Raw genomic sequence first — 18,088 nt, forward strand, 5'->3', positions numbered from 1 at the left:
AGACAAGGCGTGGGTCACAGAGTGTCGAATAACCATAACCAGGCCTTCGCAAAGACACTGGAGGTGTGAAAGCCCTACGTTTTGCCTCGCAACTTCAAAACGTCACCTCTTTCTTCCCAGCTCTGATCAGAGAGTCAGCTTTACATTCCTCATTACAGGCAGGAATTGCGGTGACATCCTGAGTCCCACCACACACTCTTGGTATTTCATTTCTTCTGTTCATGTGTCAGGACCTTCCTTACCACAATTTTGAAGTCTTAAGAATGAGACTGAAAGCCTTTGAAATGGCAAGTGCTACTACAGGCTGCTCCAGGCTTTGCAGCTAAGGAAGTATCCAGCATAATAACCGTGTGGATAAATCACTGCTTCTGAACCCCTTTTCCTCAGTGTATGCGCCACGGAAAATCTCAGCATCCTCCACAGATGCTTCGGGGATGGCACCGCGGATGAGCCATTAGATTAACCTGAATTCAGGGTTACCTGCTAAGACTAACTACAGGCAAAGGATTTGAGCCTGATTTTAGAGGCCATTTCATCACGTTCTCTTTGAGACTTGTAATGTTAATTTCCAATCTGTCTGGGGCTGCTCATAGAGCTGAAGAGGTCAATGATTATTTCTAAATGAGATCACAGCACACAGGTGAGTTGGTATGAAAGGATCCTGGACACACTAGAAGAAAATGACAAGCAAAATCTTTGCTTTCCTCCTGAGCTGGATTTCCTCCTTGAATTCTTGGAAAATCGATCTTGTCCCCATATACTGATGAAATGTAAACACTAATTTCTTCTCTAAGCTTATATTAGTAAATTAATATAAGCAAAATTCTACTCGAAAAAAAACAAGTTCTAAGTTGAGTTATAAGGATTCTTTCAAAGTCTCCTGATTAAAATGAGGGAAAAAGGAGAAAGAGAGGTGTTTCTGCTATAACGTGGCAAACGTATTCCAATAAAAGCTCACAGATTGCAAAAACCAAGTAAACGGGGAAAATAGGGTTCCAACCAGACCATTCAATATCTATGCAGCTCTATAATCAGAAGACTAAAGAAAATGAATTCTAAAAAACTTCAGCACAGTTAAGAACACATGTTAAAAGGCTGGGGAAAAAAAATTAAATAGAGCTGTAATTATAGAATTTGGCCTTAAAAAAACAAACAGTTAAGGCAGAAGATGGAAGGTGTGGAAGGCAGAGTGGAGCTGCTGAGTCGTGGAGACAAGGGTGAAATGGACAAAGGAACTAGGCAATAAAACAGTAAGTGGCCACATGAACAGAGAGGAACGGGAAGTGAGGAGCATTGAGGACAGGACCAGGTTTCTCTGCAGCTTCTGCACTCACCTGTGTTAGTGCGCTCTGTGGTCACAGGCTGGTACTTGGTCCCACAAACCATAGTGTATTAGCAAAAATCATACAGGAACCAATGCTACATCCAGGCCATAATGACATCGTTCCCATATTTGCCAGCCACATATGCGCAAACATGCAGTAGCAAGACCATCCTGCACCACCTCCTTGTGGACTTCTTCACAGCAGCTAGGGTACCCTTAAGCACTGCGGCAACTACCCGTAAACGGTTATTAAGCACACACATTTGTGCAGACACAGTATTAAAACGGTACGGGACTGCCCAGGAAAACAAGATGCACATGATCTGCAAGAGGGTGACAGAGGAGTAAATCAATGTGCGATAACTGTCAGAAAAGAGTGATGTGCACAGTTTAGCAATCACTCCAGATGTCGTACCTAGAACACGTCTATCTGTTGACTTGGGAAGCAGTTTTATGGCACCATTAGAAGCAACAATGAGGTTTAATGCTGCTTGGATTCATAATCTGCCTCTCCTGGGAAAGCTTAGCACAGTCACTCTGTGCTCCATGTGTCTGTTTTCTATAAGACAGAGGTAATAATAATAGTGCCTGTCTCTCACATTGAGGAATAAATAAAACGGCACACACGAAGCACGTAGCACGGTGCCAGTGACTCCGAGCCTGCGCCTGCTCTCCCTCTGCTAGAGACCCAAGCGTCTTGAAGGCAGGGGATCAACAGGAGTTTGCTCTTCATCTTCGATCTCCCAGTGCCCGGCATGTGGCAGGCACTTCACAACGGGCTGTTGAAAGAATGAATTCTAATGGGTATGAATACAGCATGTGAGAATTGCCAAGGACAATTTTCTTTCTTTACTTTTTTTGATCCTTACAATACTGTGAAGGTAGCAGAGCTGGCAGTGGGACCTGCACTTTCCTGACAATGACACTGAGCCTGAGAGAAGCCAGGCATCTTGCCGAAGGCCATGCCACTAGTTAGCAGAACAGCCAGGATGCTCGGCCCAGGCTGCGAGACCACACCACGTGGGTGCCGCAGAGCCCTGGGCCAGCGAGCGGCTGGACTAAACCCACTCGCGTTCGGCACTAAGGTATTAAATACAGCTTCTAACTCCAACACCTGGTGTTTCACATGCATAAAATCCCATTAGCTTGACACGCCTACAAAATACTCATAGGTGAGACAAGATGGTTATTTTTAAACTGCGTTTCAAACCGCTATGTGTGGGAGATGTATTTTGGGAGTACTGACTTGAATTGTGCACCTGCAGCAGTGCAATCACGCTGCAAGCGGCGCTGACTCTGGAAGGTACGAACTGCAGGAGGGGGCCCTGACCTAGGCATTACTTCCATGTCGGGGGTCGTGTACGGAGCCCACTGGAACACGCTGCAGGCAGCACTGCACACGCTGTGGTTACCACCAGGTGACCCAGGAGGGGTCGGGGTCCAGAGGCCGAGGGTGGCTGGCCCGGACTTGACTATTAAAGCAGCAATGTTAAGCACACTCTGAGAGCAGGTACGGAGATTTTCTTGTGAGAGGGCATCAGGAAGAAGAAAATCCCAATAAAGACCAACAGCACCAACGTGATTTCCAGCCACCCCCTACTCTGATCCTGACTGAAGGCAGGAGCATGTGTACTACAGACGCATTCACTGAGGAAGCTTGGTTTCTCCCTGGGGTTTGCTTCCCAGGGGTGAAGGACACAGGAGGCAGGAAAGATGACCGTGAAGTAAGGACAGCCCCGCTGGCTGCTCTCTGCTGGACGACCTGTCCACCAAGGGCCCTCTGTGAGGCCCAGCAGAGGCAGGTCAGCGAACAAACAGCATCTGCCCCTCAGCCAGGTCTCTGTTAACCTCCTCTGTGCACCTGCTGTGTTGCAGGTGCTACTCTGGGCACTGGGGGCAGGTGAGCAGGAGAGACGAGGCCCCCTATGATGTGGGCACACTCTCAAGGAAGGGCAGACAGCACCCAAGGAAACAAGGAAAGGAAGGTACAGAGAAGGAACGTGCCTGTGGGGAGTTAGTAAGTGGGGCCCAATCATCCAGAATCAAGATGGGATTTTACTCAAAGAGCAACTGGAAGCTACCAGAGGCTTTCAACAGAGGAATGAGAAGATCTGGTAAATGTTTCAAAATTATAAGCCACATAATTTCACCTCGCAACGAACCCTGAGTGCTCAGGACTCTCATTTTCCTGACGAGGCAGATGAGGCTCAGAGACAAGAGATAATTACTCCAGAGGCCCCAAAATCTAGAAACGTCAAGGCCAAGGTTGGAACTCAGCTTGCCTGACTATGACACCTTTGCTGCCACACTCTGCCAGTGAAATTCCCAACTGGAAGGACACAAACACCACCCCCACACCTCCCATCCCACCCCCAACAAACTTAGGACTACCAGGGTCTTTTGACTTTTGACTGAAAGCATGGATAATGTGAACACTCCTTCTTCTTTTAAAGGGTAACTTCCTTTATAGAGAAAGTGATGGAGGATGTGCTCAGTTTCCCTGGGCTCAGACTCCCGGACATGCCTCTGGGTTTCCAGCCACTCCCTGAGGTCTCAGGCCCCTTGCTCTTGGCTCTCCGCTGGAGGAAAGCTACTGTTGCCAGTTAGACCTATTTTCAGCACCAACATGAGGAAAATGAGACCACAGGGGGCTGCCTTATGCAAATCCAGTGGCTGGGCATGCTCAATACAGAGCACAGAATATTCTAGAATATGCCTGGTGCATGTGATAGTGTCTGACCAATGAACATGCTCCAGGAAGAGACCGACTGAGCATGTGTGAGACAAAATGTTACATAACTGGGAAACACCCCCTTAACTGACTATCCATCAGACAGAAAAACCATAAAAGCCGAATCCCAGCAGAAGGCAGGGCTGCTGCTCACTCTCCTGGAGGTAGCTGGCGCCCCACTGGCTGAAATGTGCACATCTTACTGTGTATCTGCTGCTCACTCTCTTGAGCCAGCCTGCACTTTGTACTGGACTCTAAGTATGTTTTTCTTGCTTCTGTGTTAGACTTGATGTCTGCACTGAACTCACTTTTGTGTTAGACTTGGTGTGGGCCCTGCTCAGTCTCTGGAGCTGTGCGGTGCTCTGTGGAATCTGCATTTCTTATCTGTTATATTAAACTTGCTCTCACCGTCTACTGTGACTCTGCCTGTGAATTCTTTCCTGTGGCAGAGTCAAGAACCTGGTAAGAGGACTGGGTGGGTTGAGGCCGACTATCACCCCCACCCCCAACCTCTGACATCAAAAGCGTTCCAGGCATCAGATGAGACTTTTCCCAGTTAACACACAAAGCAACCCCCACACGCCACCGTGGGGCTCTTGCCCTGCTTGGGCCTGGCTCTGCTGTTCACTCAGAGGACTGGAGCCCATCCTCGGGTGCCCTATGCACTCTGGGATGATCTACGGTAACTCCTCTGCAGACTTTGAGGTTTATATGTTTATCCTTTTGTAAAACACAAGTTTTTGCAGTTTTTAGTTGCACATATCCAAATGTTTCTTAGCAGCTGTTATTTTTGTAATAAGAGTATTTATACATCGACCTTTGGATTTCATTAAAGTTAGTTCTGGAAATGTACTGATTTCTGCTGAACTGAAAAGGTGGTGAAGGTTAAGCAGTTTGAAGATCTACTTGATGCGGTGAAGACTGGGGGGTCGGCTGGGGGAAGAGCAAAAGCCTGAAGTCAGATGCCCCGAGCCCATGCATTCCCTGGGGAGGGGACTCGTTGGCTCCTGCCTGGTTCCCAGAGCAGCGGCTGTCACTAGCGCATTTACAGAAACCACTGGGGAACAAGGTGTCCACTCTGCCACTCAGAATCTGTTCTGAGCACAGCCTCGATGGCGCCCTCAGCACTGGGATGGAAGGACCACTCCGTCCCTAGCGATGATGCATGTTCAAAAGGGGTTTGGAAACCACACACAGTTACAGAGCAGCTGGGGAAAGAAAAGTAAAATACGTCACTATTAGAGAACCCCGTGGGACAGTACAGATCAAGTGCAAAGTTGAGAAGGGCTGGATCAGCAGGATCTGGGGCAGGAGGGAAAGGCATCGGAGAAGGGTCAGCAGAATAGCACCCCCGCTCCCTGATGTCCACCTCCTAATCCTGGAACTTGTGCATACGTCGGGTTACGTGGCAGAGGAGTGAGGGTTGCCGATGGAATTAAGGGTGCTTGAGGTAGGGAGATGATCCTGGGTGATCCAGGTGGGCCCGATGTAACCTCAGTGGGAAAGAGAACCAGAGAGACGGCAGCACGAGGAGGACTCGGCCTGCCACTGCTGGCTTTGAAAAAGAGCCACGAGCAAGGAACGGGGCTGCCTCTAGAAGCTGGAAAACAGAAGGAAATGGATTCTCCCTAGAGCCTCCAGAAAGGACACTGCCCTGCAACACCTGATTTAGCCCAATGAGGTGTCTGTCCTCCAGAACTGCATGAGAATCAACTTGTGTTATTTAAGAGGCTACGGTTATGATACATTTACAGTAGCAATAGGAAACTCATCCCATAGGTCAGACGGGATCTTCATTGCTTGGGCACAGTGGGGGAAAGGAGGTCCAGGCAGGGGAAGCTGCCAGAGAAAAGGCCTGGCAGGAAGAATCACATGGTGCGTACAGCGTGCGGGGAGGAGCTCACCTTCTGGAGCAAGACCACAGGTTTGGGACTGATGGAGAGGGGGACTTGACAGCAGCGAGGGCCAACGTCATGGTGGCCTTTGAGCCTCAGGGAAGGAGGCCTAGACATGATGTGCTGCAGAGCCACCAAGGGTCTGACCTGAGGGGACCCAAGGGAGGGAGCCATGGAGCAGCCTGGTAGAGGTGAGTACGGGGAGGTGAGGGAAGACAAATGGCACAGCCTTCGTGCACCACATCTGTGCTGTGCCCGTGCCCACAGGTGTTCCATGCTCTCCTCCTCCCTGTCCAGAAGTGCTCAAGAGGCGGAGGCAGAGGCAAACCTGTTTGGGTCCAGGTAACGGTAGCATCGCTTGTAGCAAGTACCGTGTTTGGAGAAGACACGCCCTCTCTGAGTCTCAATGCTCTCTCTGCAAAATGAGGATTCCTCAGCAAAGCCCTCCTCATTGTGAGAATTAGGGCTAATGCATTTTGAATACCATGCATGGTACCCAAGCCAGGCTCAATGAACCATGGCGATGTCTATTCCCAGAGTAACTGGCGACACGATCGGACCCTCCCCAGGGCTGGTACCTGGATGTTCAGTCTCCCTCGATGCGCTCCCAGGCCATAGCGCTTCGTCGTGGAGGCATGCAGCTGGAAGTCTGTGATTTTCAAAGTTTCCAGACCAAGTGGTGGGCAACCTGGAAAGGACAATGCTTGTTAAAGACAAGGACAGATCTTAAAAGAAATGAGTTTCTGATTTTCTCAATCTGGTCACGTGCTTTTCTGTTTTTCCCCTGAACTCCCACTCACCAGTGCAGCCCCCACCCCCTGGCATGCCCGTGTTTCTGGACATATATGGTCGATTCAACAGTCACCACTGTGCCAATTTTCTTTCTCGTCGGCATCTGATTTATGGGTGTTTGTGCTCTGATATTCCCTCTCTGTTGCTGTCCATGCTACTGTCTGAAGCTGTTTCCAATTAAGGATCCTGCCACAGTGTGACTCAGGGAGAGCCATTGGTTAGAAATTTCAGAACAATCCCGTGGCTGAGCTCTGCAAATTAATCAGAACTGGTTTATTTTGTTTCAGCAACTCTAGCCTTTGTATTGTGCATGTTAATGAGCAAAGCAATAGAAATAGAAAAAAATCTACTGTCTTCCATTCTTGGCAAAACTGATAACTTCAAGAACAGCTACAAAACACAGTTTGCCCCTGAAATAAAATGCCAGCACTTGGGCAGGCCCTTGGCAACCATCCCAGTCTAGCCCATTGCCCCTATGGATAACAATGCAAAGAGCAGCAGGGCCAGACCCAGTCGTCCTGACTCCCGGGTGGCTGCTCTCTCCCCCAATGCTGCCATGGGGCTGGGATGTCTCAAAGTGACACCACCTCCTTAACATCTGACTTTGGAGAAAGAAAACAAAAACTCTGCAGTAGAGGTGAACAAAATCTATTTCTACTAGAAGTATTAGAAAATCCCTAATGTCACAGAGGCAAATTTAAACGGTCGTGTGTGTCACTGCTGAGATGGAAGTGCCCCAGAGATCCCAACAGCAACCCAGAGCAGGTGGGGGTGTCTGTTCATCCAGGACAGAGCTCTGCAGGGAAGAGGCCACGCTGGTCTCAGGAGGTTGGAGGAGCCTGGCTAGCTGCCAGTCACCAGGAATTCAGACCTGCTGGGACCCGAGATGCCATCTAGTCCTTCCCTTGAGTTCTCAGAAGAGGATACTGAGGCCTCAAGACCTGAGGCGAGCTGCCCAAGGTGTCCCTGTTCCAGCAGACCTGGACATCAGCTCCAGCCTCCAAAGTCTCAGGTTCAGGCTGGCCAACAATGCCACGCTGCTTCCCAGGCTCTGCAGACATCTGCCAGGAGGCTTCTTGTAGGAAAATCTTTATTAGCCGCCTGTGCTGTGCATGGGGAGACCGAGGCACTGATGCCCAGCATGGTAACAAGCACCAGGAGGGAGGTGACAGCACCACTGCCTCCCACTGGACACTGCAGGAGGACGGGGGTGGCTTTGATGACACCGGGAGAGTGAGGGGGCCCTGCAGCAGGGTGGGGGGAGCATGCAGTGAACAGGGGGTGCACACAGGGAAAGGAGGGCCTTGTAGCAAGGGGGGGTCTGTGTGGCAAGCACCTCTAACCACCTGAGGCTGACCACACAGAGGGCAATGGGGTGACCATAACTTTCTTCTCTCACTGGAATCTGCCCTTCCACCTTCCAGGCCTGGGGGACACATGAGTCTGACCCACACAGGGGGCAGTTTCTTGGTCCCAAATGTTAACAGAGTAATTCTCCATCTGCCTACCAGGAATTGCCTTCGAGTATCTGATGAGTGAGAAATGCCTCACACAACTCTCTTGGAAATCCACGCTGCCTGCCTGCGACAGCCTGGTCACGGAAGCTCCTAATGCTGCTGCAGCAGCAGCCCCTCCCTGCCCCTTTCGGGGTTCAGCACCGCAGCAGCTCAGCTCTGCACTCAGGTTACAAACCCGCACCCCAAGAGAGCTGGGGGCCTCGAGCCCCAGGCCCTCCACTCTGACCTCAGAACCACTGGCGTCTGCGCTCGGGGGCTGCTCCTCTCCCTGCGCTCTCAGATCCCGGTGGGCATGGGCACCCGCCAGAGGCCTGGGTCGGGATTCAGGACAAGGGGTGAGGGTCAAGGTCATGACTCTTTAGCTGCCTGTCCTCCCTGGGAGGCTGGACTCCAGGATGTGCTTCAGCTGGCACTCGGAGCCTTGCTCTGACTGGGCGTCCTCAGCCCCCTGAGCTGAAGTCGCTGCTGCTGCTCCCGTCCCCACCCCATCCTCCCACTGCTCCCTGCTCTTCTCCTGTCACCTGTTCCCAGCCTGTCTTGCTGCAGACACAGTGGGCATCGTCAGTTCTAACCAGCCTGTCCTGAGGGGGCCCACCACTGGCCTAACACCACACTGGCTGGCAGTGGTCTGCGGGGTGACTCCTCGTGTCCTGGTCACAGCCTCTGTTCATCTCGACTCAGCTTTGGTTTCAGATCCTGACAGGGAACAAGGCACTGGCCCATCCCTCCACATCCTGGTGCTCAGTACAGATCCACATATTCCCACACAGTCAAGCATCCGAAATATGAAAAGACCTGCTGTCATTGTGGAAAACCTATTTCACAGCCACGGTGAACGTGTTCCCACCCACCAGGTCCTTCCTTCTCAGCAGAAAACACAGCAGGTGGTGAATCCACGTACCGCATCCAGCTAAGCAAACTTTGTTTATATCATTTATATAGTCAGGCAGACAGACAGACAGACATATATATCATTTACTAGCTCAAGAAAGCAACAATAATTGCTATTCAAAGCATCTCTTCCAGAAAAAGAAAACACCTCATGTGTATATAAATATTTTAATTCAAAAAAGGAACTCCCTGAATAAAATTACATATTCATCAGAACTGCTTTTCTGTTGATTCACAGAAGCTCTGCCATGTCCTCTCGCCAAGATACATGAGAAGTGAAAAGAAAGTGCCCGTAAGTGGAGTGTGTCATGGGTACACATTTCATATCAACTCAAAAGTTCAATGCCTGCCCTGTCAAGGGGCTGCACCTCCATGGACACGTGGCAGGAGTGGAGTTTCATGCAGCTGGCAGCACTGTCAGCCGCCACAGTCGACAAACGGCCCTTCTTGTCCACTCTTGCAATGATGGCACAGCAGACGCAGAAAATCCACCCCCTCCGTCCGAAGAAGCTGCTGGTGTGGAGCCCAGATAAACACAGGCTCCAGGCTGCTCGCAATGCAGTCTTCCTGAACCCAACACTCTGACACCGGCATTTTTTTCCTTATTAGAAGACGCTATCTTTAGAGCGCTTAGTTTTGCTTGGAAGCTTTCTGTGTTGTCCACGCCATTTACAAAGAAGCTAGAGAGGGAGCCACTCTGAGAAAACACAACATCCTTGAAAGGCAAAGACAAAGTTACTGACCCACATCGGTTCATGAGGGTCCTTCTGTTGTAAAAAATCAAGAATGGCTAACTTAAGCAGGAAAGGGAATCGCTGGAGGGGTGGCAGGAAGCTCACAGAGGGACAAAAGGCCAGGACACGGGACAAGTGCAGGGAAGACAGGGCCACAGGAGCTCTCATCAGTCATTCAGGTGGCCGAAACTGTGCACTGTCAGAGGAATGGCATTTCCAGCCCGCATTCGCCTCTCAGGAGTCTCTGCCCAACCTCACACATGCCTCCCAGGGAGGGTCCGACTCTCCTATCACCTGTCTGCCACTAGGAATCAGGTGCTGTTAGCAAAGCTAGGGGAACGGCCACTGAGATACCAAGATCAAAGCCGACGCAGTGCATGGGACACACATGTGGAGCTCCCGTCCAGCGCTGAGGGTGATAAGGGCCAAGGGTAGGGCTTGTCCAGCCACAGTGTTACTTCCAGCTACCTCCTCTTGCTGGCCAGCCCCAGGAGGGCCGGCACTCCCGTGCTCACTTCTCTCCAGCCATCCCTTCCTCGCACTCCTGTGTTCTGTGCTCTGGCTCTGCTCAGAGGGGTCCTTCTCACCCGGGGGCTCTTTCCGACTCCTCGTCCTCGCCTCGGTCTCATCTGCACTGGGCTCAGCAGCCTGCTCCTGTTTCTCCCCTCCCTTCCCAGACCACACCTCCCACCCTTGTTTGCACTTTTCTCTCCACCACCCCTGACGGAGGGGAGCCCTTTCCTCCTCTGCTGCACGGGACAGTCACCCTCGGACTCACTCCCTGAGTGTCCTCCCTGCCTTCCCTTTACCGATCCACATAGAGCATCCGTGGCCTCATCTACAAGACGTTGCAGGTACCATCTATGCCAACGCGAGTCAAAGCACACACACGAAGTCTACACCCAGCCCCCACTCATGAGCTTATTTGGAGACTGACCTACTGATGCCAGGCGGGCATCGGAAGGGGCTCGTAGCAGCTGAGGATGTGAATATTGCAGCTGAAGTAATTAGCCCATGACCTGCAGCTCAAGCAAATACCCCAGTAATCTTCCAGCGTGCCAGGAAGAATCTCCCCAAGGTTGTAGCTACTCCCTCTTCTCTGGCATTCTGTCCCCGCACACTCAGGTGGCAGAGGTCCCAGTAAGGGTCCCAGAGATGCAGCACTTGTGCTGTCTTTCATCAGTCCTCCATTCTTTATTTTTTCCTTTTTTCCTTTGGCAGCCTTCACTCCTTTCCTCCCATCATGCACCTGCTTTACACTGACTTTGCCCTGGTGCCATGAACATCAGTGAAGCTAACCATGTCCCCACCTAACATAGGGTCCTACATGGCTCAGATAAAACCACCTGCTAAACCAGCTGGGAGTGACCTTCCCAAAATCACATTCTAAAACATTTTTTAACTAATATAAAGTTTAAGCATAAAGTAGTTTAAGCACAAACTCTCTATCCCACATCCCTTTATGCAAAGATCAACCAGGCAAAAATCCCAGGTCAGAATCACGCTCTTCCAGGAGAAAGTTCCTAGGTCCATCTTAATGATTTATACAGTCCACATTTATAAAAAAGGAAGGATTTTCCTATTCTGATGACAGGAAAGCAAGGGACTGGAAAATTGTCTTTTGATTTCAAGATGCTAAATTAATTTAAAGTACGGAGTACTGAAATGGTCTGTGTATTAAATACTTAACTGATAAATTTCAGTCTATTTCAACCTGATTCATTTCTCTCCTTTTCTTTCTACCCTGAGAACATCATCCTACAGATTTTCGGCAGGTCTACTTAATGTCCAAAATGAGCAAAATGAGCTGCTCCTCCACTCGGCTCACCTGCAAAGGGGAACAGTATTACCCTGGAGAGAAAACTGCACAGGACGATCAAGGAATCGCTGCAAGGCACACTCAGCCACTCAAGAGACAGGTGGGGGCAGGACATCTTAGGGACACAAAACAGGCTGGAGGCCTTTGAGCTGCCATAATACTTTAAACCATCTGAGGTCCCCAGTCCTGCAGAGGCCTACAAAGGGGGACAAGGGCCATTCCTCCCTACGGCTGTCCCCTTTGTGCTGGCAAAGACCAAAGAGGAACACACAGAAGTGACATCTTCAGAACTTGAGTCACTGAGCTCAGGACTTTGTGCTCCAGCCACAATGGGGGGCTGCTGCTAACACTGGAACCTCACAGGCAGTTTCTCTGGGGCAATAAGCAGCCAAACCAGATCCACAGTATGAAGGAACATGGGCTTCAAAGAAACTTTCCACATCTTCAAAACCAGGAATCTGGAAGGGCAGAGATGGTGGGAAAGAGACAAACTCACTATCCCAGCTACAGTCCCTGGCTTGATGGAGATTACCAAGAGAGTGACAATCAGACTAGCATGAGACTTCTCACTGGCAGCGGGGGCATCCAAAGGGCTGAGGGAAAAGAAATTAGAATCTGGAATTCACTACCAGCTAAGTATCTGTCAACAGTAAAGGTAATTAAGGGCATTTTCAGACATACAAGTACTCAGAAAAATTACCCCTTCCGCCATAACCACAGACCCTTGCTGGAATAATGTGCCAGAGACACATGGACCACAAGCATGTAAAACTAGCAAGACATGAGGACTCTACCAGCCAAAGAACTCCTAAACCAGTGCAAAGTTAGAACAAGAAGTCAGAACTCCTTTGGCTTTAAATTTGCAGTGGAACATCTGGTCCCAGTCCGAGGACCTGTCAATCATGATGCTACCTTCCAATGATCAGGACTCATCTGCACCCTCCAGAAAACATAACTGAGGAAGGCAGGAGTGTTGCTACATTGCTGATCAAGTAAAACGGAGAAGAAAGTGTTTCAGTGCTTAATTTAAGTATCTATAATCAGAGAGGAAAAAATCTTTGTTGGAACTGTAACATATTTGTATTATAATGTCAATCAATGGGGTAATTACTAGGTTTAAAGAGTGCTTGAAATAAATGGGAAACTCATTCACGGCTCTTCATGCCTCACCCGTGCTCTGCTAAGTTCCCAGCCAGGCTGCAGCAAAGTGGCTCCCACAATGACTCAGCAGGGACTGGGCTCTTGAGCCAATCTGCTCCAACAGCAGCCTAGACACTCGCCTCAGGACGAGCTCCCTGCTCCTTCTATAAACACAAACATATCCTTTCCCATCAAATCAAGTTTCTGTTGCTCCTAGGAAGAAAGAGACACTAATCCTGAGAAGCACGTGGGTGAGGAGAACACAAAAAAAGGTGCGAAAAGAAAACACTTCAGGAAAATATTAATTAAGGATTAGAGATGTGTCACAATCTGGAGGGAAGGAGACTGACAGTCATCAAAGATGAATCTACTCTCCTCTTAAAAACAGCCAGCTCTCTAGGAACAGGTATGCTGCACAGGGCTCCCTCTGCCAGCCCCAGCCTTGATTCCTCAGGGGGTAAGGACGGGATTGCCGGCCCCATTCTACCTCCACCCCCGCCACACACTCACCAGTAGATCTGTCCCTTGCAAGCATTCTCTGCATTGCAGCCACTTCACAAAATGGACATTAGCATGCTGGCATATATTCATGAGTCCTGAGCAGCATCACCACCACAGATTACCATACGTGCACATCAGCTCTTGCACAGATTGCAGGTGTCCTTTGCCTTTAATATGGAGGCCTTTGTGACCAGAAGTTACAGGGCACAGTCAGAATGCAGCACATAAGGTAGAATTCTGAATCTGGGGCATCAATCCAGACACCCCATCTCCAATATCCTAAATCTGTTGGGGGGAGGGTTGATGGGGAAAGCTGTTGAGACTTCAGTCATAAAAACGATTTTAAAAGGGTGATGATTTGGGGAGCAATTGGGCTAACGTGCAAGCAAAAACCATGAGCCAGACTCTCCAGAAGCACCCTGTCGCTTCATCTTCACAGTGACCACGAGAGGTGGGCGTCATGCCCATTTTACACATGAACAAACTGAGACTCAGCGAGGCCAAACAGAGGCAAACACCTACTAAGTGTCTGAGTTAGAATTTCAAAATCAAGTGTGACATAAAATCCAATCAAGGCTGTTTGACTTGAAAACTCACAAGAATAATACAAATCCAAGTTGCCTGGTGGTATTGGGGGCCACACCAGGAAAAGGAGCTGGAGATGTGACAGGCTTCAGCCGTTGGCCAAGGGGACCTGGGGGTGCGAGGCCCTGTGGCCTGCTGTGATCACTCTGCAAGACGTCGAGGGCGCTGCCGGGGCCAAGCTCACAGCCCTCCCGAACCTCTGCTTTCATTGTCACCTATAAACAGAATAGCTCTGACTTATGAAATTCTTTCCTTTGCCTTTCTGAACTTGACATTTCTTTGATCAATAAAGAGTCTGGAGGCGGCTTTCTGGTGCACGGAGAATGTGTCTGCAGTGGCTCTCCGCCTGTCTCAGACACAACTGGCTTCCTAGAGGGCCACGGGCCTCCCTCAGGGTCTTGAGAAATCTCCGAGCTAATCTCAGCCTTATCTAGTCGCCCTGGGAAAGCTCTTTAACACCCACCCCATCAAAGACCCTTCAGACCCTCACCTCTGAACAAGTTTCACCCTCACTGAGTATCAGAATCTCCAGGGGAGCTTAAAGAATCAAATGGATGCCCAGGCCCCTCCTCAGAGACTCAGATCAATAAGACAGAAGGAGCCCAGGCACTGGCCTGATGCTCCCAAGTGACTCCTCTGAGACAACCTGTGCCTCAGAGACACCCTCAGAACCAGGCTGGTGTCTCTTCCCTGCAAGGCTACACAAGCTCAGAGATGTTCTGTCCCAGGCCCCGGCAGACTCTCAGGGAACTGGGAATACAGCCCATGCTGGCTGAAGTGGCTCACATCTGGAGTCGGCCCAGGGCCACCTGCAGCCTCAAAGGCTCTGCCCACTTATCTCCTCCTTGGATGTCCAGTTCCGAGGCTGCTTCATCTGAAAAACCTCCCGAGACTTCCTCCCCCACACCCATCTTCTCATTCTGTCCATGCCGGCCTTGAGTCCAACTCCTGAAAAAAGTCCACAGTTAAGGTCACAGTTTGCTCCGTCTTCCCGAACAGGCTGCGAGCCTCAAGGGCAGCAACGACGCATTTTCATCACTGAATTTCCAATGCCCAGACACCATTTCCCGAATAAATAGCTGATAATCGCTATGTCTGCATCATCATGAAAAATTAGTATTGTTCTTAAGACACTGCTCTTAAAGCTCAAAGAAAGAACTGTTGGTTCAAAATAGCATTTCTCAAACCTCAATCACTTGCTCATCTTCATGAATTTTTCCACATTCATGTACCCCCTGCACTATTTATTTGCTTCATATTTTATTTAAATCAAATAATTTTAATGGAAATATGCTAATGTAAAAGGAAACCTTATCACTAGAAGATAACATAGGAAAATATCTTCATGACCTAGGAGTAGGCAAAAAACTTTTTTAACATGAAGCAAAAAACACTAACCACAAAAAAAAGTTTTTAAAAATAAGGCCAATATATACATATTTTTAAAAAATCTAAAATTCTAAGGCAGCTCACAAGAAAAGATCTGTTCTTTAAGAACCGAGATCTTTGCCAATGCAGTAAAGAAAAGCAAATAAAACATAAAAGAAATGAAAAAGAAAAATTGTCATTATTTAGTATATATTATGACTTTGTACCCAAATCCAAAATAATATATAAAAATTATAATTAATAAGAGTTTAGCAAGGTTGCTAGATATAAAAATCAACATACAAAAATCAAATACATGACTGTATACTAGCAATAAAGGGTTAAAAAATTGAAATTAAAAGCATCAAAAGATAGCAAGTATCTAAGAATAAATTTATTAAAGGATCTGTAAGACTTCTAAAAAAAAATTTCATTTAGAGATATTAAAGAAGATTTAATAAATGGAGAGATATACCATGTTCATGGATTAGAAGATTCAATGTTGGTAATACGTTCATTTCCCCCACACTGATTTGTGGAATCAATGCAACTCTAAACAAAATGCCAGGAGTTTTGTAGACCTTGACTAGATGGTGTAAGTGTGTGCATGCAATGCATATAATGTGTTAAGAAAACCCAAGACTTATGAAGAAGAATGAAAACCTGCCTAGGGTCAACTCGGTGATACAAATGAACAGAGCCTTCTCATGCCACCAACAGGTGCTACCAAGTACCTCAGAGTTCCATCCTTGAGCCCTTGTCTGGGACATATTTCTAGGCCTGCAAGTCCATTGTGGCTCCATTTCAGACTGCAGGCTGGCCACACTGCTGACATGGTGTTAATAAACACTCAGTTTACAGACATGTCTACTGCAGACAGCAGACAGCCCAGGACCCCTAATGGAACCCGGTCAAGACCCTACCACAAAACCACTGGAAAAACAAAATAAGTCTCTCCACATTGTAAAGGAATGCTAGGAAAAACTTCAAAGGTGCATGTTTCATTTTAGAGACTAAAGAGCAACTTTTTAGGCATATTTATGATGGAATCAAAAGTAAGCAAGGAGTGGGAGAGCCATTGGTTTTGCAGTGCTTATATTTCTTGGGCTTCCTGACCAAGATCCATCAAGAAGGGTGTGACTCTGTCCCGATTCTGGCCCCTCTCATCCCCTCTCACTCCCAAAGGGGTCTGAATACAGATGTGACCATTTACCACAGTGTCAACCAGGTCAGCCCCTCCTCGCCCAGAATCAGGGGACTGAGAATAGTGCCATCACCCTCCCTGACTGTGCCAGATGCTGAGGGGGAGACACACACTGAGCCCCAGAGAACTACCTGGTCATGCAATGAAGGGAAGAGGCTCACAAACAAGGGCTTGGATGAAAAAACAAACTGTAATATAATAAAAACCTCAAGCTTAACACACACACATGTTGGCCAATCCCCAAGCATGGTACCTGGTTGAGGCCTCAAATCTCATCTAGCCCAGGCATGAGGGAGGTGCACCAAGCCAGCTTCCATTCACCAACATGTATTGAGGAAACCATCCTGCTTTCATCTCAGCAGGAGATCGTGTTTCTTTCCTACATATCCTGTTCTAAGAACAGAAGAAGCCAAAGACCACATCCTTTGGAAGGCCAGCCCTGCTGTTCTGGCCATGGAGAACCCATGTAAATATATGTGGAACACCTGTTCTGTGCACCAGAACACTAGTTCTGGCACAGTGCAAGTGGTCAGTAAACAGGTTTGCCAATCTCGTCAAATGCTGCTAACGACACTGGGTACACCCAGGGATGAATCAGACAGGGATCCTGCTCTTAAGCATTCGCGGTGTCTCAGAACCAAGGACCTGTGCATAGGAATCACTATGATGTAAGAGAGGAGGGGACCAGGACTATGAGAAAGGGGCACAGGAAAGCGAAAGAGAGGTGATGAGGGTAGACTTCCTAGAAGCAGCAGTTGCAAAACACTGAAGTTCTAAGGCAAGGGTTGGCAAACTGCAGCCCATGTAAGCCACCAAAAAAATCCCAAGAGAGCAAATCAAAAATCACAGCTAATGTTTGCTAAGAGCTTACTGTGTGCTCTGTGTGCTACATTCTGCAGACATTATTTAATCTTCACAGTATGCCTACAAAATGGACATCATCCCCACTTTACAGAGGAGGAAACTGAGTCATAGAAAAGTTAATAATTTGTCCAGAGTCTCACAGCCAGTGAGTGTGGAACCTAATCCCAAAGTTGTCCTCTCAGTCACCTACTCAGATGCTTGTCTAATTCCCTACAGAGAAAATATATGAGCAGAGGCGCAAAGCACAGGACATGGATGAAAAACAAGGCCCTTCTGGCTAGAAGAAAAGGAAGCAGAGGCCAGAAATGATGGGAACTGCCATCCATGATGCCAATCATGATGGGAACTGCCAGGTCGGGAGTTATTCCTCAATCGACGCACAGTCGGTGACACGGGGCACATGGTGATTTCACTGCAGCATTGTAGTAGCAAAAGACAGGAAACAACTTAAATGTCCATCATTAAGTGGTTAAATTATGGAACACTAAGCAACCTTTTAAAAAACGAGGATATTCTTTATCTTCATTGTAATAGTCAACTACTGCTGTGTAACAAACAACCACAGACCCTAATGAACATTTATTCCTCAGGTGTCTGTAGATCGGTGGGGCTCAGCAGGGTGGCCCCAGGCTGCAAGTTAGGCCCTCATCCATTCCACTTATCACTCAGCCTCCTTGGACCCGTGGCCTAGGTATGTGCACACTTCCCATGGAGATGGCAGAG

General features: G+C 48.6%; 1 protein-coding gene across 1 annotated transcript in view; it reads right to left on the reverse strand.

Moving 5' to 3' along the window:
• The window catches only part of CPXM2 (carboxypeptidase X, M14 family member 2), a 120,116-nt gene that overhangs the window by 87,800 nt on the left and 14,228 nt on the right, over positions 1–18,088 (reverse strand). The window contains exon 3 of the mRNA XM_063102425.1: positions 6,529–6,638. Within this exon, the coding sequence (XP_062958495.1) occupies positions 6,529–6,638 (110 nt within the window). The remainder of the gene's footprint in view (positions 1–6,528; positions 6,639–18,088) is intronic.

Source organism: Cynocephalus volans, chromosome 7 (genome assembly GCF_027409185.1).
Source record: "Cynocephalus volans isolate mCynVol1 chromosome 7, mCynVol1.pri, whole genome shotgun sequence".
In the NCBI taxonomy this organism is placed as follows: domain Eukaryota; kingdom Metazoa; phylum Chordata; class Mammalia; order Dermoptera; family Cynocephalidae; genus Cynocephalus; species Cynocephalus volans.